The sequence below is a fragment of the Bacillus rossius genome, chromosome 1 (genome assembly GCF_032445375.1).
Source record: "Bacillus rossius redtenbacheri isolate Brsri chromosome 1, Brsri_v3, whole genome shotgun sequence".
NCBI lineage: Eukaryota > Metazoa > Arthropoda > Insecta > Phasmatodea > Bacillidae > Bacillus > Bacillus rossius.
Genome location: NC_086330.1, coordinates 370278736 through 370303919, shown reverse-complemented (window position 1 = coordinate 370303919; position 25184 = coordinate 370278736). Strand labels below are relative to the sequence as shown.

Here is a 25184-nt window from a genome sequence, read left to right as displayed (position 1 = left end):
ACAAAGAATCTTTAGTTCTTTTTATGGTAATTATCTTAAGATAACTATTGGAATTGTACTGTAGTTATGGTACATCATCCATATTTCTTCGTAAGTTGTTGTTCATTTGTCTTTTCTTCATATTTATATTTACGTGCGCCATTACTGGCAGGAACTTTCATAAAAATTTTAAACGGGACTTTATATCACACATTTAATGGCGTAAATGATGAGACCCCGGACAATTTAAACGCTTTTTACAGTAAAATGCGGGAAATGTTTCCGCATAAAGCGGGAAATACTTCCGCATAAAGCAGGAAAGTGATACATTAATGCTATGCGGAAAATTATAGAAGTAAAAAAAATTAATCACGGAAATTCGTAAATCCCGGGTACGTAAAAATGATGTGTTCATGTATACGGTCGATCATGTTACATTATAAAGTAAAGGATAATAGTGTTGTAAGACTTTTATTCCGATATAATGAGAGTTTTTTTTTCTATAGGTAGAGTGCAAGAAAAGCTCGCTCGAATTTCGAGTTGTTGAAAAGCCACGAGCTCGAGTTCGAGTATTACTAAAAAACTCGACTCGAAACTCGAATTTCGAGTACTCGCAGGTGTCTAGTGTATGTTTTTTTTAAAAGTGTAAATTGAAGTAAAATGATTTTATTTTTATTACTTTCAATTGATTAAACTTTAATGACCAGTTACAGATATTTATGACACTAATTTTGAGGTTAAGCAATTTTACTAAAGCATTCCAGCCATGCAGGTTGCCAGCGAGAGATGCTTCTCTTCTGCTGGAAACACTATCTCATCTCCAATCGTAGAGTTAATTTAACTCCTGAACATGCAGAACAAATTATTGTTCTGCATGATAGATTAAAGAACAGAATTTAATAAGACTGTGAAAATCTCTCTCAGAATTATTGTGCTGAAAAGTGGAAATGCTGAAACAATGTGAATGTACTTTTCAAACAACATGATTTTTGGTGCTAAGTTTGTTGAAGCTCAGTAAGGACTCCAGAAAAATTGACAAGGATGAAATTTTTCCAAAGATATGTTACATTTACACAAACAAATACTTGGTTATGTTAGTTGGATGATATCAGTTACTAATGAACCAATGGAAACAGGTAAGATTCAATGGAAAAAAATGTTATTTTTTTATAGCAGTGCAAAATGTAAACACTCTCTGTAAATAGTTACCCAAAATTAATAAGCCCACTTCATTTTAATACTTTATTCAAACATTATACTAAGTTTAAGATAAAAATAATTTCCCAAAAGTGTAACTGTACCACAAAAGCTCGAGCTCGGCTCGAAGTAAAATTTTTAGGCTCGCAGATCTCTAGCTTATTTATAGAAAAAATCCTAACCGCTAATCTGTACTAAAACTGAAATTTCTCAAGAAAAAATTTTTGTCTTTATATACACTTATACCAGAAATGTACCAAACTACATGTGATAAAGTCAAGGGACTCTTAGTGCAAGCAAAATACATCTCACTTACATTAGATATGTGGACATCATCTATTAAAAGATTCGGGTTTGGGTTCGAGATTCGGCAATTCCAGTCGAGGATTCGAGTTAGGATTCGGATTCGAGGAAATCAGGATTCGCCCCATCCCTAGTATTAATGGATTCAAGCTTGATCCCAACTATGCTTACAGGGATATACTAACATGTTCACTCATAATGACTCGAGACAATTTCATTATTTTATTTTCTGGCACATTTTGTTTTATAAAGCAGGAGATTTCTGCGTTGGTTTTTTTTTTATGAAATACATTTATTAAAAAAAAAAAACATATTATTGAACAAATATGATACTTAAATGTTCCATGACTAATTTTTTTCAAAATAGTCACCTTTGATGATGTATTTTTTCAATATAATGATTTTAAAAAAGCATGTTTATTTTTTAAAAACAAATAAAATAAACTTGTTACGTATTTCTATGTTTGTAAAATGTCCTATGGTCATAATGGAAAAACGAGTAACCAATAACAGTTGCAAGATTAAAAAAATAACTTTTTTTTAATTTTTTTTTTTGTTAAACTGTGATACTAAATCACAATAAATAAATTACTTTCAATGAATTTAATATTTAAAAGATTAGGTTATTTGTCATTAGAGTTAAGTTTTGATTGAAAATGCAGATTAGTTTCACGATTTCAACTGCATGTGGTGCTTTGTGGCGTATGTATTGACATGATTTTCAGTTTTATCGCAATTCACGGAATAATCTTTCCCCTAATAATGACTTCACAGCATTAAGAACTGATAGGTAATGAACATTTTAGTCTTGACAGAGAGATAAGCAAACAAACCATCAGGCGTTGTGCAAATAAAAAATAAAAAATGTTATAAAATAATTCCTGGTATATCATGCAGGACCTGCCCGCATTAACAATTAATTGCCTAAAAACCGGTTTTCGAGCGCCCACGCGGGGCAGTAGTTATTCAGGAATGTAGGATAAACAACCAATACTGAAGGAGCTGGCGCGTACTAGCCAGCGGCGCTGGTCAGGCCGTGTCGTGCGCACCCTTCTGCTGCGCCGAGTCGTCGTCTGCGCACACAGGCAACAAGCATGAGCGCACACACCTCTCAGATTACCAGCACACAAACACTTGTATGCCAGTAGAAACATATTAGAGGTGGGCTTTTCAGCACATAAATTCCTTCAGAAAAGTGTAAATATCTGTTTACAAGTGATTAAGTAAATGAATCGTTCATGCCATTTTTTCTGTTACTGTTTAGAGAAACGATAATGAAAAAAACTTTGAATACTAGTTACATGTTTAACATGTCACTTATTGTTCATGTTTTTGATTATGCAGTCCCACTAAAACATTAAAAAAAATATATATTTAAATCGCACAAACGACTTATTTGGTAAACAAAAACCTTGAGGAATACTATGTCAAATTTATTCGTGAGGAAACAAATATTTATTACTTTGAAGTGTTAATATTCAAGGTTAAATCAAATAGCTTATGATTTGTATTTGAAATTTTGGACAGGCTTACTTTTTATTAGTAGTTTCCTCTCAATTAATGTTGCTGAATGTAGCGTAAAATAAAAACCCTTCACATTAATAACCCTAAAAAATCCCCAAAATATATTTTCTGGCCTAGCAAGCCTAAAACCTTTCCTGAATTTCCTGAATTCTGCACAACCCTACTATCTACAAATTTTACACAACTCAGAAATCCATTACTATGATTATTATATTGCTTTTAAAAAAAATGTCAAAACTGTTCACAAAATCATTTCTAACACACAACTTAATTGAAGACTTAAGTCATCACAACCATTAGTCAAAGCCAAGAGAAATCCAAATCGTGCAAATCCAAGTATCAGAGAGGGTGGCATGTCCAAAAGCATGCGATAACGCAATGCTAGACTGACGGGTGATGGGTGGACGGTCGGCGTGCAGTTAACCCAGCACCATGGAACCATTAACTGTGAAAGGAGGGATAAAAGATTAAACTTGATGGAGGGCATGTCTTTTGTGCTAAGTTGCCAAGTACAGTACATCGCTTGCCAAGAGAATCCCAGTTAAATGTGCTTAAAATTAATTTTCAGCCAATTTCATTCCAATTTTGGAGTAACTATTTTTCGGTTCCTCAAAAAGGAGTTGAAATAGAGAGGTTGTCGTGATGAAACAAGGTCATAGCAACTGGGTTTTATTGCATTAACAAGAAGACAGGCTGGATCCCACGGGTCATAAAAATCGCTACTTTCTCCCCGAGAGTGGCATCCTGCACCTAGTAGAGTTGAAGTGGTCCCTCAAAGAAATAATTACACCAACTAACTTGCAAGCCCCTAAACACACATGGATCGCACAAATGACCCAACACATCCGCACCTACAATGCGTAGTGGAAACAGCAAGTAGGTACATCTGGACTCGGGGCCGCCCGCTCACCCGTGTCGTCGTCGGAGAGCTGGCGGGGCGACAGCTGGCAGCCGCGGGCCAGGTAGGCCCCCAGCTTGCCGCACGAGGCCAGCACCAGCCCCAGGAAGGGCGGCGACGGCTTGAGGGGCCGCGACAGGTACTCCGGGTGGTACTGCACCGCCACGTAGAAGGGGTGCCCCTCCAGCTCCATCACCTCCATGCGCACCTTCTCGCTGTCGTGGCCTGCAACCCGCGCTCGTCGTCACACACTGACTTCCTTCGTTCCCCCCCCCTCCCTCTACAACCACACCATACCACTGTCCAACAAAAAATACAAAGAAATGACTATGTTTTTATTCCCGTCATCCCCGAGAGAGGAAAAACCGCAGGCTATTTCCTTGTCAATTTTTTTGTCAGTTTCTTCAATAAAAACAAGCACGCCCCTTAGAGCAGTTTCGTCATGAATGAAATGTTGCCGTTGAAAGCGTAGGAAATCTCAACACATAAAACAATGTTTGAACACAGTTGCGTCACAAAAACCTGCTGAGGTAGACGTGATAATTGCGCATGGTGCCAGTTCACTACGACGACAGAGGGAGGGTGAACCATAACACTGTAGATTCCCCGTCTTGCCGAGTGCAGACAGTCCTGTCACTTGCCGCGGCCGGCTGGGTAGCCGCACGACAGGCGACAGACTCAGCTTAACAGCGCAGTTCACTGCTGAGATATTTTAATTAAACAATTGATATTTACTCGTCACATATTTATTAAAAACCAACACAGACAATGTTATTTGAAAACACAAGCAACCACAACAGTGCAATGTTAATTTTTTTTTATACCTAAAATAGAAATTTTCGCATATGGATCACAGTACATTTTCATAAAGAAAAAAATCAGCATAAAGTCTGTGACCCATTCAAGGGTTAATACGGTAATGGTAAGGGGATCAGGGGAAAGAAATAATGAACATTTCACACCTAATTTTAGAACAAACCCTAACATTTTTACACCCAATTTTTGTAATGCTTCAAATGCTTTTCAGAGAAAAGTTTGCAATGCTTTTCCCTTATTTCAACACCAAATCAAATCAGTTAACCTCGTTTTGGGGGGCCCTAAAAATATGTTATCTTTCTTTACTTGGTCCCCAAAAGGTTTAACTTAAGGGAAGTTAGAAAAGTCTGTCTCCAGGGCTGCAGCTCTCACCTACGAACTTCATGCCGGCGGCTTCGAGATCGGGCACGTACTTGGGGTTGACCTCGTAGCGGTGGCGGTGTCGCTCCTCGATGCAGTCTCTCTTCTCGTACAGCTGGCCTGCACACACGCACGGCAGTCGCACCTCCACGCTCCGGCGATCAAGTTGTAAATGCAATACTTAACATCAATCCTTTTACATAAGAAATGATTCTGTTTTTCCACATGACGGACTCAGTAGCTCGTATCATAGCTGCCAAATTGGCAAGAATGCCATCAGTAATAATTAAAAAAATTAAATTTTCCATATGTCCATAAATCATATCATATGCAATGATTCAAACAGTGTTACTAAAACATGCACCATAAGTCCAGCATTATCCTTAACACATAAATGCATGCATATCTGTATAAAAATTACTAAATACATAAAGAACTATTTAAAGTACACATTGAAATAATAAAAACACAAAATTTTGCTGTTTTTCTTGAAGATAGGAACCATACCATTCTTCATATCTGTTGCATTGTAAGCTGTTTAATTTTTTTTTTCTCTCAGCAGATTTCACATTACTAATGTGTTTAAAACACTTCACGTAAATAGAAACATTGTTCTTCCAACAATGAGAACATTTTATATCACAACGGTACACGCTGCGAAACACATAATTTGGGTCTTTTTCACTTTTGGTTTCACATGGAAACAGTTCTGAATGACGACCTGAACCCCTGTCCATACAGTTCTTTTATAGTTCCTAGACATAATAACGGCACAAAAAATCTCGCTAAATACCTTCTTACACAAGCATCAAGATTAAATTTCTGAATACATACTTTAATTACAGTTAAAATTTTAGACAATTGTTTCAAAACAATCACAAACATGCAGCACAATGTTACAAAATATTTTTCGACCAATAATCTGCTTGCATGTCTTCTTTCTTAGGCTGTTCCATCTGTACAACATTTTCCTCATTCAAGGCATAACATACGAATACACAACAAAAACAAACCACTAGCCATTCGTTGACCTGATCGTGTGACACGTGACGTATCTGGTACAGCAATGTGAGGAGCTTATTTAGTTTCATTGTTTGTTTACCACTGTGGTAAAAATTTTATATAGCGGACATAATGATGAACATTTTAGTTTACTCGTCTTGCTAATTTTCCCATTTTTGACTTATACCGTATTTACCCATAAATTGTGCACAATTTCTTGTAAAACATGTGTTTAAAAATCATGTTACAAGGCTTATTCAAAACTTGACAACTCTGCATGGCAACGCTGCATAATGCACGGGTTCCTTCAAGCTCCAAGGTTGGTTGACCTGCTACTGCTTAAAGGAATGACAGACATCTTGCATGTGGATTGTGCTATGTGTTTTTGTTTTTCTGTAAGACATTGCAATGACTGCCTAATGTTTGCAGTAGCGATCATCTACGCATGCTGGAAAAAAACCTAAAATATTATAAAAAAGCTCAGGATATGTACACACTTGCGTTGAGCATAAAAAACGTCATGGAAAATTGTATCCGCGGGATGGGGGTTGGGGGGAATTGGTTTTGAGTGATGGTATTACTGCAATAAAAAGTTTATTTAATATTTATAAATTTTGTAGTAACTTTTAAGCAAAATTAAAGAATGGTGCAAATACATAACTGCAGAGGTTAACACCAGTATACCAAGAATGCTAAGTGTGCTGAAGTCAGTTCTATCCGCTGGATCTATGTACCACCCGGGTGCATCACTGTACAGAGCTTAACACGCAAATAAGGCACATTCTGTCCCGGTATTTATTTTTTTACATCAAAAAGTGCAATGATTTCGAAAGACCTAAGGGCCTCCCTACAGGTATCTACCACCATTAAAAAATAAAATTAGAAATCCAAACACGGCACAGGTTGCACCAGGGCCTCTGAGGGTCTCCAATGTGTGGTCTTCATGGTAACTTAAAAGGTAATTCAATATTTTGAATAATTACTTACTTCCATTATAAACATTTAAAAGGCATGCAAAACTTTTAACCAACAAACTAATATTTATGGTAATGCAAATCCCACAAATGGTCAAATTTTAAAAGAGAAAGCTGAACAAATTGTGCATAACGTAACTACATCATTTTAGCCTTTTTTTTTTTTAATGTAGCAACTGATCTGTACTATTTCCCTTTAAATAATTTTTTCCTGTTAATAAGTTTTCATCAGCCAGTCCCTTGGAGAATGCTAAAACAGGGTTGTACTGTGTAACCGTATTCTGAAGAGAAGTGAACGGACTCACGGACGATGGAGGTCATGTCGCTACTGAACACAGTGACGCGCTTGCCGAGCCGCATGGTTCCCCCGAGCTGGCCCGGGTTGTGCTCCGGCATGTCCACCACGACGGGGTGCAGCGTGTCGGGGTTGTTCTCCGTCGTGTTGGCATCCTGCAGGTGCAGCACGTTCCTGGCCAACACACGCGCACACGCTTCATTCACTCCCAACTAGTACAATCATTTTAAATGTTCAATCAATTAATGAACATCATTTGTTAAGCACTTGAATATTCATTTAATTTAGTTTTTTTTTTGCCTTTAGTAAAAGTCTCTCATAAAAATTTTAAATAAAAATTCCAAATTTTTCCATACTGATATCTGTTTGTCAGTTTGGGATTGACTGCTTTCTCCAGAAAACCATTTTCAAAAATTGAAAAAAAATTATTCAAGCAAAATCCACCATCGGAGGTCGGTTCAACAAACAGAGCAAAAAGCATTAACAAAAAATAATGCTGTCGAATTGGGCCAATATTACCATTGAGAACACAGCAAAAAGAATTCCACTGGCATTATTCCACAAATCAATTGAAAATATTTAGGATAGTTTTCGCAGGGTGATCGGATTGTGTGATCGACCTCTTGGGCAGAGAAGAGCACACAAAAGCAAGAAAATCAACATGTCCATTCCGAGTTAAAAATGTAACTACTGTATTTATCCAAGTGTAAGTTGCATATTTTATACTAATATTGAGTTGCAAAAAACGTAGTGCGACATTATGCCAGTTTCTCACTTAGGTGAAAAAAAAAATTAAATAAATTTTAACAATGCACTGTGTAGTTGACTTAAATCCGTAAATAATAAAAACACATTAGTTCTTAGTAAATAAACCTTCACAAATAAGATATTGATGTATGTGAGACATTGTGCCCCAACACCATTTTCGTATGCTTTCACTTACAACAGTTTACAAAAAAACACTGCATGCATGAACATTTTTGTGACAAATTGCAGTAAATTATCTGATACATGGAAACTTTCCAGTAATAGGCCTGTGAAAAGCACATCTAATATAATTGGTGGTCTTACAAGTGCGACTTTTATATTTCAGTTATTAGCATAAATTGATATAAACATATTTCTATTTAAACTGAATAATTATAATATTGTAATAAACTAAGTTTGTGTCATCCTTGAACATTTCAAAGTATGTAAATGTTTTGTTTCAACTAAAATAATAATTTATGTGCAATTTTAATTTCATGTGTTTGTGTTCAGTAAGTGATATTGTAATTCTGTGTTCACTAAGTGATATTGTAATTAACATGGCATACAATATACTTAACACATCACAGTACTTTCATTACTTTATTAAAACGAATCATTCTGTGGACTGGTATAGGCACATTACTAGTAAGAGATTCCGCATACACCACAGGCCATGCCTCCTGTAGTGTACAGTATAATCAGCGGAGTTAAACAAGAGCTCACATGCTGTCCAGTAAGTAGTTACATATTCGGGGAGCAAGCCCCAGTCTCGACGGCGAGGCACGGGGTCCAGGGAGCAGTTACCTCGAGAACTCGATGACGGCGGCCTGCAGCCCCAGGCAGATGCCGAGGAACGGCTTGTGGCTCTCGCGGCACCAGCGGCACGCCTCTATCTTGCCCTCCATGCCGCGCTGCCCGAACCCTCCCGGCACTATCACGCCACTGCGCACACACACTCGCGTCACGCCTCGCCACGGCACGGCACGGCACCGGCCAGCTGGACAGCGCGGGGGGCACTCACTCGCTCTTGCAGAGCTGCTGCCAGGCCTCGTGGTACTGCACCGGGTTGTCCGTCTTGGTGGTCGTCTCCAGGTCCGCCGCCTCGATGTACTGCAACAACTCTCCTACTCAGCCTCTCTTCACGTCCCCATTCACGACCGTTAACAACTAGGGATACGCTGGTCACTCTCTCCAGTCCTCCGGAAATACCATTTTTAAATATTGTAACGAATATACAAGTATTCACAAACATTAAATATTTTTTTAATCAAACCTAAACACATAGAAAAACTTTTATCCCCCACGATTCACATAAGTCCGCAAGTAAATTTTAAGCAAATTATAGTCAAATGAATCCATAATACAGTAAAGTAAAATGCAAATAAATAAAAAAAACTGTCTTTTTTTTTTAATCAGTAAAATTTTTGAAGTCTGAAAAATTTTCTGTTGGTACAACTGATTCGTAGACAGCAAAATCCCTTATTTACACTTTTCAGAGGGCACAAAGAAAAATGTGTAAATTGAGAAAAAGTAGGGTTGTGCGAATGTTCGGTATACCGATACCGAAATCGAAATTTTGCTACTTTCATTTTCGATTTCGGTAAGAATTTCATCTGTCGAAGTTCGTTTTTAGCGAAATATTTCGAGCCAAACGAAAGTTCAATAGCTTACCGAAGTTCGTTTGTTCTAGTTGAAAAAGAAATCGTAATTTAATAAAAATGTACAGTAGAATACCGGTACAATAACGTACCTTATTATAAAGTATATTTCACTTAACGAATTTTTTTTAAGTGCCCGCCAAAAATCGTATCTTCGCCATGCAAAACGGTTTCAGTTTAAAGTATCATATTTTCACTATAACGTATAAATTCTACTAGTAGCGTGGCATTACTACACCAAAATTTACTTAAACTGGTAAATATATTTCCAGCTAAATGATTAATTTAGTATAACAAAGATACACAAATACCACCGCAACGTATTTTCTAACCACTAAATTCTCAAAACAAAGTTAACAAACAGTTGCGCGCACAACCATAGATTATACCGTATGTAGTATGCGACGTCAGCAACACAACACCATTCGATACATCGAAAGATGGAGGTTTGAGAGAAGTATTAATTATTTAGACAAAAGTGTTACGCTACGCTAAAAATACTGTTTGATGTCTGTGCCGGGATTGTTTATTGTTATTGTTGAGTTTATTTACAGGTTACGTTATTTAGACACCGCATTATATTTGTGCTACAATATGAATGATCCTGGAGATAAAAAGAAACGAAAGCAATTCACGCTTAAGGAAAAAGTGGATATACTCAGAGAACTAGACAAGGGGAAAAAAGCAAGTCGCAGTTGCGAATACATATGGCATTGCGGCTCTCCTGTAGCTATTTTTTTATATATATTTTTTTCTCTTTGTAAAGATATGTATGCATGTTTCAGTACTAAGTACAAAAACTTGAGGTACCTGTAAGTACTTAGCACTGGGATTCTACTGTAATGTCTTTATATGATTTGCTTGTTATTACTAATAATGTAATAACATATGCAAATCATATAAAGACATTAATTAGAAAAAAGATTTCCATTAAGATTAATTTACGTGGTGATGAAAAAAACTCACGTTAATGAAAATACGGTAAAATCATAATTTGAACAAACATGGCAGATAAAGTAAACAAAATTCAACCGTGATTACAGTAGGCCTAGGTATCAAAACTAAATCATGCAATATTTGAAAAATTACCTGATTCATTTGCTTTCAAACAGTAGTGTAGGTACTATATTCGTAAAACATACATTCCAGAACTGTTAGTACACTATTTAGTATTTACCGTATACACATAAACAAAGAACGTACCTACTTTTATTCGCGCACAGCCAAACAAAAACATTGTCGTCTGCTTTATTTAAAATTTACATACTCTGACTGGCATATAAAATCCTCATAATATACAGCCAATTAGACAAAAAGGTCAACAAGTCACTTGGCAGCAACCATTTGTTATGTTTTGTTTTGACCATGTCCCTTGCCTGGTTTACAGCTTCCTGAGCTAGCCATGTGTGACAGTGGTGCAAGATGACGGCCGTTCCGCAGTAGTCACGTGTTTTTTCATCAGTACCATGCACGTGATAAATATATTATCATAGACTGCGACATTACGACTGTAAAGGAAATAGTCTGTGCGCTGAAAGATCTGGATTGATTCTTGAAATTTACGACTGACATGGGGCTGTGTTGTGTGGTCTAGGGCGGATGTTGACTATATTAAATAGTAATATTTATATATACATCAAAAGTTACAAAAATGATTTATGTAATAGAATTTATTACTGAAGAGCAAATTTTGGGGCACTTTTTTTCTTTGTTAATTAAAAAATTTCGCTTTAACTTTCGTTAAGAATATATTAATCTCATAGAAAAATTCATTTTCGTTTCACTTTCGCGAAACTTGATAAATTTTCTTTCACTTTCATTTCGTGTGGATAAAGTCACTTTCGCATATCCCTAAGAAAAAGTCTAAAACTCACCTAGAACATATGTACCTAATTTCCTGTATGCATTCCTTCAACAAATACTTTAACTTTAAATTAAAGAATATTTAAATGTATACTATCCTATCAAAATACCAAAAATGCTTAAGCCATGCCAAAAATACATCACATAAAAACAAAGAATATAAATTTATTATTCAATAAATTAATTCTTATTTGCATTATAAAGGTGAATAAAAACATTGGAAAAAAAAACAGGTTTTAAAAAGTTTCTATAAGAAAATTAACACATTAAACAAATATTCTAACTTTGCATTTGAACTAAACTTTAGTTTACCCCATATAACTACTAGTAAATAAACATGAAATAAAAATCATATTTTGTATAAACTTTAAATTAACTATCAAAAACCATGACCCAAATGCGAGACAGAAATGTAGCAAACCGACAACTGACGTCGTACCCGGAGTAACACTTAACATGAGAGAGTGCAGACTATCACATATACACTGTAACCCCAATTTCACGTATGCTAACAGTTCCACGGGTTGCATTTGTAAAATCCCTACCTTCGTAAAATCGGGGGAGGCCCATTTTAACCCCACTCCCCAGTCTCCCAAAAAATATTGTTGTTTTACCTTTTGAAACAAAAATTATTGGTATTATTTGTGTGTATTTTTGGACTTAATAAATAAAATACCTTTAAACATTATATACTGTTAATGCAACAAAAACAATAACCTTGGGCGCAGCGTGTGCACATGGGAACACGCACTGGCCCTCCCTGATGGACCCCTCAGGGCACGGACAGTCAGCAGTTCGCTCACCCTCCTCTATGCTGCGGCTGGGCTCCGATGCTTGTACTTGTTAGACTACCGTCACTCCCGTAGCACACATTAAAAATTATCTACTGTACGTTACAGCGTATCATGCGGTGTAATCGTGCCCAACTCTCATACACACTGTTATTCCTATGATCGTGTGAATAGTGACTTCTTCCAGTTCTGAACAGCATGTCAATAATGACTGCTCACATTTTTATATCCTACACTTTTCAGACATTTCTCACATACACAGATAAAATAGACAAGAAAACCACATACTCAGCCTCCTTTCCCTGCTTATTTTGCCACCTTTGATACTTCTCCTAGATTCTTTTATGAAATCCGCCCAAAAACATGCCAGTATCTAATATCTAATATCTACAGGAGAGATAAAAATAAGGTGAAAAGAGCACAGAAGCACTACATTACACAGAACTTGCCCCATGCCTGGTTGATAGGCTAGATGAATTTCCTGCCCTGCATTTCTAAATACTTCACTTATCAGCTTTATAAGTTAAACCTTTGTAACAGTTCGCCACTAAAAATATTTATGAACGCACATTGATTACCATAATCAAGGGGACGAAGAAAAAAATTTAGTGAACATCTATACTGTTTCATAAAAGTTGTGGTCAAGAAAAACACTGCACTGTAATGACAAACACATTCATTAAAAATACTGTACTTTTTAGTGCGAGATACAAGTGAATTTTTGAAAGCCATCGGGAATTGTTAGTTTGTCTAGCAAGGCGAAAAGAGGTTAATTGAAAAACTGGTTGTCGTGACTACGATCTGTGTCACTAATGCCATTTTGTTTTTGATCGCTGTCCACAGCTAAGTTGAAAAAACTACTCCAGGTGCCTACAAACAGCATCATTTACGCCATTTTTGAGTGCTGTTTACTGGTGAACCTTCCTAGCGGAAGTAAGGAATACGACACGCGTTTTAAATTACCATGGGTTGCGGTAGAGGGAGAAAGTCGCTACCCAATTGCTATTCTTTATCCTCTCACGCTAAACACGGTTGCAGTTGCTATGCGCCACGTGCCGGAAATGCCAGAATGCTGAAGGAAAGGTGAGTTTATGTTCATTCGAGGTAAGATAAACATTTTCACGGCCCTATTAAATTTTTCCACGGCCCTATTAAATTTTTCCATCCGAGAAATTTAAAAGTTTGCGATTTCCCAGCAGAAATACAACAGCAGTTCTTTTAAAGCTTTTAGATGTTCTTTTACTTCGTTTAATTTATTTAAGTACAGTAGGGTACAAATCATCTCATTTATATTTGTATCAAGTGATTTTGTTTGTTGTATTAGGTTTCCGAATCATTTCTTTGTATGTTGATTTATTTCATTTCCTTAATCGTTTAAGATTATTTCGGTTATTTCACATTATAATGTTCAAGTAGATAACATTTCCACACATGGAGTCCTTTCCATTGAATTCTTTCGTTACGATTCGTGCATTTAATCATTGGAATTTGTTTCTATTTAAGTACAGTTATCTATTTAAGTACACCGCGACGGCCCACCTGCAGGTGCAGCTTGTAGCCGGCTGCCACGGCGGCGTGCTGCAGCGCCTTGCTCACCGACGCGTACGCGTCCTTCAGCTTGGTGTACTTGCCCACCAGGCCGATGGTGAGCTCCCGGCGCAGAGTGTCGAACCTGTCGGGGTCCCCACGCGGCTAGGGTGACTCGAGGCGAACCCGCAGAAACACACACGCACATCTCCCGCCTGTCTGAACCCCGCCCGCGACTGGAGCCGCACGGATCCCGAGTGCTGGCGTGCAGTTGAGCCAGTACTGGGTTCGCTAAGACTTCAATGCTGCTGATGATTATACTCTGATAGTGCCAAGGCCGACATGATATAGTGTCCTTGATAATAAACTATTGCCCAACCAATATTTAAATTTATTAAACTTCATATAACTTATTTAAGTTTATATATTACAAATTTATTAAAAATTAAAAAAAATATATTTTAATGCATGTTAAAATATATTTATAAAATCATAATAAATAGTAATAAGTGAGAAAAATTTGAAAATGCTTAAGTACTAAAAATAATCTACCCACTATGTAAAAGACAATACTGTATTGAATTTTAAATTGCAAAAATAATTCATAAAGCAACCATGGTACAAAAATAAATAATTTTCACATTGATACAGTCAAGCTTTCTTTTAAAATTATGGCCTAAATCTAAACTGACAGCAAAGAAACATAAACCGAAGGCCATAAAAATTAATTACAAAACAGGATGAAGTACAGTAGAACCCTGTTATAACGAATCTGAAGGGAGTAGTTTATATGTTCACTATAGAGGGGAAACTTTATATCTGGGAAAACTTTTATATTGGCAATAATTACTCAAAAGCAAAATCTTAACTACACATAGGCCTAAGCCAAGAAAAGAACGAATGAAAATACTTAAAGCAACAGTTTTATGAGCAAATGCAGATATTATTTTTAATGAACTACACATGTACAAACTTTCTATTACCTAATGGTTCTTGTGGACATCGGCGTATTATCCTTTTTTCAGGCATTTAATACTCTCTGACGTTTTCGCAGCTTGAGAAAGAAGATTGTTCAGCTTGTTTAACATTGTACCTAATGTGGATGTTGCAATTCCCAGTTCCTTTGCTATTAACACGTGCGGGACAGTGGGGTTGGAGTATACCTTTTCAATAATGTCCAGTTTATCTCGCACAGATAATGCCTTACGTTTTTTACCGCGTTTTTCACCCATTTTTATGTACGTATTTTTTTATGAAGCACATTTGCAGCTTAATAACACGAAATTCTTTTTACTGTCAAAAGTAAATAAACGAAAAATAACGAGTCTGACGCATCATTTAGTATCGCAGTTTCTAAAGCTGGAACAAAATTTTCTCACTTTCTATGGAGTCCACAGAGTTCTATCTAGTGGTAGTCTTACGAACTATGCTCAATCAAAATGTCGGAAACGTGAACGATAAAAATGAGACTTAAAAATATTGAATTTGCTGCTAGAATGTACCTACGTATTTGTGTGGAGGTAATTTATGATTAATTTTGATAACATATTAAATGTACACGCGTTCGCCCATTCTTTAACTATGCAGGGAAAACTATTTTTTATTTTCACGAAACTGATCACCAATTAATTGCTACACGTAGCCTACCGAGGCCACTCGAATACAACTTGTTTATGATATGAACAGTGGACATTCGAGTAGCGTATTGCGGAGAAAAACTTCAATATGATCCAGAATAGACGTTTTGTGAAAAAACTTGTAATTATATGAAAATATTTGAGATAAATGTGCATTATGTTGGCAAAATTTGTTCGTGGTACACGGGAAAACGTATCAACATTGACAAAAGTTGTGCGCTATATCCAATAAATTAATACATAACCTCACATTATTTTGCCGGGACTGAGACGGAAATTCACAATAAACGGGAATTCTTTATAGGCGGGTTCACTATAAACGGGTTCTACTATATGTATGTACACACGTCAACATATTGATATAACATCTATAAGATAGATTTTCAATATCTTAACATTTTTTGGTGAATCACAGGCTTTACTGATACATAATGTGAAATTTCCAAAATCCAATATGCTGTATCGGTAAGGACAAGATTGCAATAAAATCGAAATAACAGCTAAAACATGTCAAAACACTGCATAACACTGAAATGCAAGTTAATACAATCAATCATAGAGCACTGAAAAGCAAGTTATATCACAGAATTAAGAAGCATTTAACGAAAACTTAATACAAATAGCATTTGAAATTTAAGTATTGTCATTTCCAAACAAAAAATGGAATAAAAATACATGGTTCAGATAAATTAATTTAATATGTTTTATTGTGCATCTCTTGTAGTATTATTATTATTAATCTGAATGTCTGATTTTGACAAATTTATTACAAATTATTTTATCATAAAAATGCGGCATATAAATTTTACCACTACTCTGGTGGGGTAAGTATTACAACACAGCTTTTATAAAAATAAAAACTAACAAAGAATTCTCATTTTAAAAATGAAATTGGGCTATAAATGAAACGATACAAATCTCGCCTCTAGACGGCAGTAGTTGCTCACCGCTCCGCCAGGCTGCGCCACTTGTGCATGAAGCGCAGAGGGGGGGGCATGGGGATGTCGAGCTGCAGGCGGTCGTTGAAGAACTGCACGATGCCTTGGCTCTCCATCACCATGGGCACGCGGTAGATGGACGGCAGGTCGTGGATGCAGATCACCTGTGGACACGTCAGAGCACGTCGCACGCTGCCGGCAACGCTGGTAAACCTGCTGGTCTGGTCCTTACACTGAACTGTCATTTATGTGAACCATCTTGTCGGGATATAAAAATAAATCCTTTAAATGAGGTTCATGATAAAACTGTCTTAAATCTGACATGTTCTGGACACTGCCTACGCAGATTTAGCGATTTTTCCAGATCATCAAACGTAAATATTGTTTAAAAATAAATAACCAACCCAATCATATTATTAAAATGTAATAATCTTGTCTAGGGGATAAAATACAGATGAGTATTGGTCATCTTCAATAAAATCATTACTGAAATACACCCTCGTAAAACATTAATTGCAACCTGCTAAAAAAACATGAAACACTGTAGTGAAATGAAGTCAGTCACGATAATCTCTAAACAGATCTAAAAACACCACAGCGCAGTGATGCGATCTCATGACCAAGATCACAGCAGGGATCCACCAAAGGAAAAAAAATCAGATCGCAAGCCTCTTCATATATGCTTAGACATAGAACGCCGGATTAAAGAACTTTCATCATAACATTCTGTATATACGATAATAATTACTTGCATACATACAAGCAGGGAGATCAAATTCAAAATAAATCCGATTGTTTTTAAAACATGTCCTCGTACATTAACCAACTGTAGCAAGAAATATATATTATGTCCAGCATTGCCAAAGTTGTATGATATAAACTATAGAATAATTTTCCTCCTATAAAGTTTGGGATCAAATTGAAATACAATCCACCTGCCTTGGCGTTAATGTTTCTATAGCAAAAACACTGGCTGTGAGATGTTACAGAAGTAGGATCTGAATATCAAAGTATGAATATAGCAATTAATACCTACAAAAGTATGTAATTCAAGATATGTTATTTTTTTTTAATTTTTACTACATTACAGAATCCACTCAATTTACTTACACATTTGCAAGAAATATTCCTTCGTATGATGTATACATAAATATTAGTTTCATATTTTAATATTGTTAAAAAAAAACCTGCCTTCTATTACATTAGTGTGTAATATATATATTGTCTTACCACTACTGGCATGTTCTTACTGAACTCGGACACCGAGAGCGAGAGCACTGCGGGACGCACCTGGTCCGGCCCCACGTGGCAGAAGTTGGAGATCTTGGCCTTGGCCGTCAGGTCGATGGGGCTCTCGCTGCGACACACGATGAGGTCCGGGGACAGCCCGAGGCCGCGGAGCTCGCGCACGCTGGCCTGCGTGGGCTTCGTCTTCGCCTCGCCCGTCGACTTGGGCTGCAACACGCGCAGCAGCCTCCGTCACTTGCACGCATGGTCGCCTGCATGACCACGAATTACTGTCAGCTCGCTAATAACGGTTGACGTTGAGGCAACGGTACAAACTCACCATACTTTAGAAATTGAGTCAACTTGTGCATAACGTCAACCTTTTTAATGATACTAATGTGTTTCATTGAGCGCTGCAGAACTTGACACACTGAACATGAAACAAATGTACTTGCTGCTATACGAAATATTATTTAAACACCACTTCAAAAATTTACAATTTCAATTTATAAAATTTTTTCTTGAAGAGTATAAATCAAGACAATTAAATTTTGTTGGCCATTTTCGCCAGATCATGAGAAAGTTAAAAGAAAGTTGTTTAGGTAGTCCGTAACTCGTAACTTTGGGAGCAGTTGTAACCACAATGAAGCCACAGAGTATTTTATTAAAATGTTTCAGGTAAGATCAAGGTGCTTACAGAATACGTAAATCGTCTTGCACGAGGCAGACTGTGACTAACATCAGCCTAGCTCCAATTATAATCGCTGACTTACAGAGAGCCAATCCGAGGACACACTAACCTGCGGTACCAAGGATACGTGGGCGCAACAGAAGTTCTCCTTCTTGACTCGGAACTGGAACTGCCGGAACGCCTCCACGAACGGCATTCCTTCGATGTCGCCTATGGTGCCGCCCAGCTCCACGACGCACACCTGCCAGGCAAACGCACCAATCAGGCTCACAGACTGACTGCTCACTGCAAACGCATACCCGACCCTCAACGCTGAACTTGAACAAGATCAGGCCCTATGCATACTGCACTGCATGGCTTCATCTTCATGTCACCGCAGCTAACTTTCTGAATAATTTAGATTTATGTCGGCATATTCTCTAATCATGTTCGAATTAATTCAAAATCCAATAAGACATCCCCATCAGACATTTACAACATAATACAATAACTATAATCACATACCACCTCTACGCTTGGAGTTGCTGGTACACCGAACCGATATATCACATTTGCAATTCAAGTGAAGTTATTCTCACTGATACAGTTATGAATATTCAAGCATCACTAACCTGCGGAATTACATAAAATAAAAATTCAGAGAAGTAGAGATGAAACATGAAGGCATTATAGAGTAAAATAGACATGCTCACGGCAAGAGTATGCGCACGATACCACTCGCGACGCGAAGAGCCACCCACCTGAGGCTTCGTTCCTTCGCCGTCCACCGGCTGGTGGGCCACGCGCTCCACCCACTCCTGGATGGCGTCCGTGATGTGCGGAACAACTGCAACGCGACACGACTCTCAGGCTGTGGGGGTCACGGCCGTGAAACTAGTCCACAAGGCTCGCAGACACACACACTCTCTCTTGTTTCAAACAGCTGATCCACCTGAACGACAAACCCTAATGTATTTAACTTCTCAAAAAATACTTATAAAAGCTGAGGAGGGTAGGGCCTGCAATGTTAAAAGCTACACGACACATATTTCATAACTTCTAATGATGATGGTGATATTTTATTCCAAAAGATATAACAAAGTGTAATCCAAATTACTTTTAAAACATAAAACATGTACAAATACATAATACAATTTTAATAAAACTTTACTTTCCAAAAAAAAGGTGATACCTAAAGTAGGTAGGTACACACCAGCTTCAAAATATTAAAAACGTAGAACAAAAGGATTTTCATTGCAATTCCAACGATTTTCATTGCAATTCCAACATGTTCAAAGGAAGACAAGGTTAAATGGCTGATTAAGCTGAAACATGCCTAACACAATGACCCAAAAACAGTACTGCCCTGCTCCCAAGAGAGAACAGGGTATAGACTTCAACACATCACGCAACATCACAATCAGTATATGCAGTGATACATAGTGACACATAGTTCACTCCCAATCAACCTGACATGTTTCACTGCTCGGCCTGGATAATTTAGGCCCTTGTTTGCCTGCAGCGTGTCTGTTCCCCATTCATGAAAAAACAATACTCGAGATAATGTTGAGCCAAAACATACTCCAATACATTAAAAAAATAAAAAATAAACAATATTTTTTACTAACAATTGATAACATTTGTCATTGGTAACACTAACAAGTTTGGTCTCATCAGCAAACAAGGCGAATGAGTGGACAACCTTTAACTTGGCAAAGCGAGGTTCAATCTCAAACCATACGTACAATCCACAATATACTTGTTCCCAGTTAGAACCCTGATGGCACTGTAAGCATGGCCATGCAACGTTCACTGCTAACTGTGCTAAGACAAGGTGTGTAAGCTGTATGCAACTTGAGGCTGTCAACTACAGGGGCATCTACCAGGGGCATCTCCCCCCCCCCCCCCCAAGCTCACCCTGCACGGTCTTGCCCAGGAAGTCGCCGCGGCGCTCCTTGGTGATGACGTGCTGGTAGATCTTGCCCGTGGTGATGTTGTTGTCGCTGTGCAGCGTCACGTCCAGGAAGCGCTCGTAGTTGCCGAGATCCAGATCCACCTCCCCGCCGTCGTCCAGCACGTAAACCTCACCTGCAAGCATTCATGCCTCTCCTGGAAGCATTCATGCCTCTCCTAGAAGCATGTTCACCTCCCCTGGAAGCATTTTATCCACCCCTGGAAACAATAATACCTCTTCTATGAGCATGTTCACCTCCCCTGGAAGCATCCACGTATATCATACAATCATATCAGATTCTTATCTTCCTCTAGAAACATTCATACTTCTAGTAAAATCTTGTTTACCTCCCCTGGAAACATTCACAATCTCCTACCCGCATGTTAACCTCGGTAAAAGTTTCATATTGCATATCCAAGTCTATCCCTCGATCCTAATGGCATGATCCTGAAAACATTAATCCTGTAGTACATGATGCTTGCTATTTTAATTTAATACATCGAAAGAACCTGGATACAACAAGAATTGTGATGAAACAATGAATAATGATTGTATTATCAAATCAAATGCAAATCTGAAAATAATTTTTTTTTTTACTTCCTAACATTGTTTGTACGTATTGTATTATTTTTGTTGTATCCAGGATCTTTCAAAGTACTAAATTAAAATGGCAAGCACCATGTACCACAGGATCAATCATACCGGATCATGCCATAGGATGAAGGGATTAACTTAGATACATTATACACAACAATTACCTTTACCTCCCCTGCAATTACCTCTACCTAACACATGGCCACCTCCCCTGCAAGCATTCATCTCTTTTACAAACACAAACATTAATTTATTGATTTGTTACTCTTGCAATTGTGGTTTCACCCGTTGGCTAGGAGTTCTCCCCTTACTCTCTCACCCCCCTCCGACATTTTAGTCATCTCCTCGGGTTCATTGTATCTCTCACTCCCCATAATCATTCCTCCAGCTCATTCCACTCCCTCCATGACCTTACTAGGAAGCCATGCCTTCCTCTTTCCGTCCACCTCCATTCCCTCCAGAGCTTCTCCCCGTGATATCTCCGCTCTCTATACCCACATCCGTACACCCAACCTTTCCACTTTCCTCCCCTCTGTAATGCTTCTCACCCCAACTCCTTAATCATCTCAGATGGAATATTAATTTCCTCCTCTTGCCCTTTTCTTCTCCTCCACACAAACATCGCCCACCTTGCTGCTCTACACTGCACCCATGCCAGCTCCGATACCTCCGTCACCAGACAAGGATCCCAAATTACAGCCGCATTCTCCATCACTGGCCTGATCAATGTGCAGTATGCCTTTTTTCTTTTCACTCCTCCCTGATCATTGCAACCCTTACTGACAAACATACTGAAACTGTTGTTTCGACATCCCAGTTTATTTTGTAGGGTAAACCCCCCCCCCCCCCACACACACACACACACACACTCACACTTATATTCTTTTTCCATCTTTACAGGTCACCTGCAAACAAGCCTCCCCTGCAAGCATCCATAGCTCTCCTACAAGCCCTGTAAGGTTACAACCCCTGCCACCCACCTAGTTCCAATAATCACAACTTTCACCATTTTCTGCTAAAAAAATTTTTTTATTCTAAATACTTTCTAAAAGGTCCTTAATCACAAAATTATCCTCATTCTAATCATAACCATGCATGCAACTTTCAAAATGTTATTTCACACATGACAGAACTAAAACTGGCTCCGTACAGAACTTGCAAAATAGGTTCAATAAAATTAAAACTAAATAATAATTAAACTAAATAATAACTGACAATACTATATTAAATTTTAAGTGGAACAACGTAAATCTAACCTAAATTTACAAATTTAACAGCAATATAAAAACAAATATCTGGCCACTTTTTTGTAATAAAATATTACATGTAAACGTTGATAATTTAAATATTTAATTTATACCATGTTCATACGGCGAAAATGTTCCAGCATCGACATTCAAGTATGGATCAATTTTAATAGACGTAATTGGAATATTACAACATTTCAGAATCGTTCCAAACGAACTAGCAATTACACCTTTACCAATTCCGCTTATAACGCCACCTGTTACAAGAATATACTTCATTCTTTCTGTAATATTTAATTATTCAAAGTATAAGCGTGCACACTACTCTACACGCCGCTCAAAGCACCGACTTGGCGCCACGCCAAACTGCCGTCGGCCAAGAAAAAATAATAAAATTGAAATTAATGTATTAAATAAAGAAGAACCTCGAATACATTTTTTACTCAAGAAAGAACACTACATACCTAACTTAAATATAAGCTTTAATAAATAAACGAAAAAATGTAAATGGCTGGGTGGTAAAACTTTTAATTAATCCTTTTTTCTTTGAAATAAAACTATAATCATCGCCAGCATTGTTATAGTTAAAATTATTTTAATTGTGGTGCCGTCACCCGACCTATGTGAAAGGCCCGGGGGGTACCTGACGGGCGCTACGGGCGTCGCGGTGCTCTTGTTGTCCGGAGGGGCGCCAGGCTAGCGGGCTGCTAGGCCGTTGGTGTTGGGTCGTGGGTACTCTGCCCCCGCGTGCCCCGCCAGGTACACGTCTTGAATCTACCCTGAATGGCTCTTCCTTGACTGTGAAGGCCGCTCGGCCGTGTGGAGGATGGGAGACTCCGGAAAATTAGTATACACGAGTTGGTGAGAACTACCTTTAATCTAGTCCCGCTACAAAACACTCTCACCAACACTTGGCGACGTCTAGCCGTTACACAATTAACATAGAAAAAACATAACACTACGCGACACTGATGGTTACCGCGGCAGTCTCGCGGGACGCGGGTCGATGCTCGCTGGAGACGGCCAGCGCCGAACATTAACGGGTGCAGGGGGGGCTCTATGAGCGGGCTCCTAAATTAGGCGAAACACTTACGTGAGTGATACGATCTGCCGCACGGTATCACGATGAAGACGGTCGGGATAGGCCCGGTTCCGTAAAATACGCGCCGAGTCGACGTGGGCAGCTATGAATTAATGAGGTTTAAATTTAAAGATTTAGGATAGAATAAAAATTAATAAAATGAAAGAAACTTGGATGCTGCCCACGGACACACGTCTGTTCCCGGCGCGGAGTGGTTCGAGACTGCCGGACATGGCCGCCTCGCAAGGAAGAGAAACTTTCTCTTCTTTGTGAGTCGGCGTCAAAAAACATATATTAATTTAATTTACTATATTACCAGTTAAAACATGTTCCAGGTGCCCAATTAAAATGTAGCACCTGGTAATTGGGTGCTTAAGGCTTAACAATAGTTTTAATGTATTTAATTATTTAAAATGTGACATCAAGTTGGCGACTGTATTTATCAACATTGCCGTCGTCCGGGGTCTCGGGCTCGAGTCCCGGTGTGGCTCCTAGTGGGAAAAGGCGGTTCTTGCTACGTATTGTCCGGGTGGGCGCCAGACTAGCTCGGTTCTAGTCGTGAGTTTGGGGGTCGTGGATGTATGTGCCCCTGCGTGGCCCACTAGGGCCGGCGGCGGTGTTGCGTGAGATGATTTTAAATAAGAGGCGTGGAGTTGAGGTGGTGGTGTCGTACCTTTTATTCAGAGGAGCGAGTCGTACACAATACAACACTCTACAGAGGTCCCCGGGGGGTTGTTACTTGTTATTCCGTGGCGCCGTATTGTTTGTGTTCCGCGTTACGTGGCCTCGGACGCTGTTACGTCTCATACGTCTCACTGGTTACACAGGTAACGTAATTTCGTAACACAAAGGCGGGACACAAAATACACTGAATTAAGGGGGTGCGCACAAGTTACGTTGCACTCGTTACTCGGGTAACGTAAGTTAGCAATACAAAGTACGGGACACAAAAATACACTGAATTAAGGGGGCGCGCACAAATTACGTGGCACTCGTTACTCGGGTAACGTAAGTTAGCAATACAAAGTACGGGACACAAAAATACACTGAATTAAGGGGGCGCGCACAAGTTACGTGGCACTCGTTACTCGGGTAACGTAAGTTAGCAATACAAACTACGGGATACAAAAATACACTGAATTAAGGGGGTGGACGATTGGAGACGGCCAATCCCGTATGCAAATGTCTCGGCGCGGGTGTTGTGCCCACTGTGGTAAAACACGCACCGCAATTAAGTTTGTCCAAGTTCCCTTGCGGGTTTGTGGTCAGCGCCGTGCGCGTGACCTTAAATAAAGTTCTGTAAGTTGCGGGAGGCGGCCCGTGCCGTATACTGAAGAGCAGCCCCGCTGACCAAGTGTGGTGCGGGGTGTCTTTAAATTGATGCGGCCGGATTAGGTCCTGGACCGAAAAAAGGGGCCGGGTACTCACGGAGAGGTTAAGTAATAAAAGGGGTTCTGTTAATTAGTGACTATATTTACCGGACGTTACTTTCGATGTAGACAAAGGATGTTGCCTCTCCGTGGGACGTAGGTCCGCCCCGGTCCGTGAGCTGCGCTGAACTGCCGAACTGGCATGGCGTCCGAGGGAGGCTCGGCCTCTCTCGCGCCAGGCGTGACCTCATTACGCTAGACTCCAAACGGGTGTGTCTGGAAGAGATTTTATTGTCGCTAAAATCCTAATTTAATGTTTTAGGAGGAATGGGTACGGTTCTTCTCTTGTCTACTCAGGTTTCCGCGGCTTTGTCTTTGATTGCTGTTCGGGTCGCCTGACTCGGGTGGGCCATGGCCAGGGGTGTGTTCCGTTAGCGGGAGCGTATACTGGCGGGTGCAGGTCGGGCTCTGGGGTGGTCGTCGGCCAGACGACGTCAACATATTGTCTCACTGTGAGCTGTAATAGTTG

At 38.8% G+C, this 25184-nt stretch overlaps 1 protein-coding gene across 2 annotated transcripts; it reads right to left on the bottom strand.

The window, feature by feature from the left end:
* Window positions 1–1687: 1687 nt before the first annotated feature.
* Window positions 1688–22570, bottom strand: LOC134528444 (CTP synthase). Of its 2 annotated transcripts, XM_063362057.1 has the most exons (13): window positions 22318–22570; window positions 20327–20497; window positions 19171–19256; window positions 18540–18671; window positions 17803–17967; window positions 16522–16676; window positions 13950–14082; window positions 9120–9208; window positions 8903–9040; window positions 7359–7522; window positions 5090–5197; window positions 3914–4126; window positions 1688–2552 (listed from the first exon to the last, which is right to left on the bottom strand). In XM_063362057.1, the coding sequence occupies exons 1-13, from the start codon at window positions 22481–22483 to the stop codon at window positions 2509–2511; spliced, it is 1764 nt and encodes a 587-aa protein (XP_063218127.1). In that variant the 5' UTR covers window positions 22484–22570; the 3' UTR covers window positions 1688–2508. The 2 variants fall into 2 exon arrangements, with proteins under 2 accessions (XP_063218127.1, XP_063218126.1); XM_063362056.1 differs by having other exon boundaries at window positions 1688–4126; window positions 22318–22564.
* Between the last annotated feature and the right edge of the window lie 2614 nt (window positions 22571–25184).

What these genes read in the sequence shown, in the direction of transcription:
- LOC134528444 (XM_063362056.1), bottom strand. Translation starts at nt 22,483, where the DNA reads ATGAAGTATATTCTTGTAACAGGTGGCGTTATAAGCGGAATTGGTAAA. An exon ending in CCTGGGCAAGACCGTGCAGG is followed by an intron (nt 19,257 to 20,326) that starts GTGAGCTTGGGG and finishes GTCGCGTTGCAG; the next exon opens with TTGTTCCGCACATCACGGAC. An exon ending in CGCCGGCATGAAGTTCGTAG is followed by an intron (nt 4,127 to 5,089) that starts GTGAGAGCTGCA and finishes CGCGGGTTGCAG; the next exon opens with GCCACGACAGCGAGAAGGTG.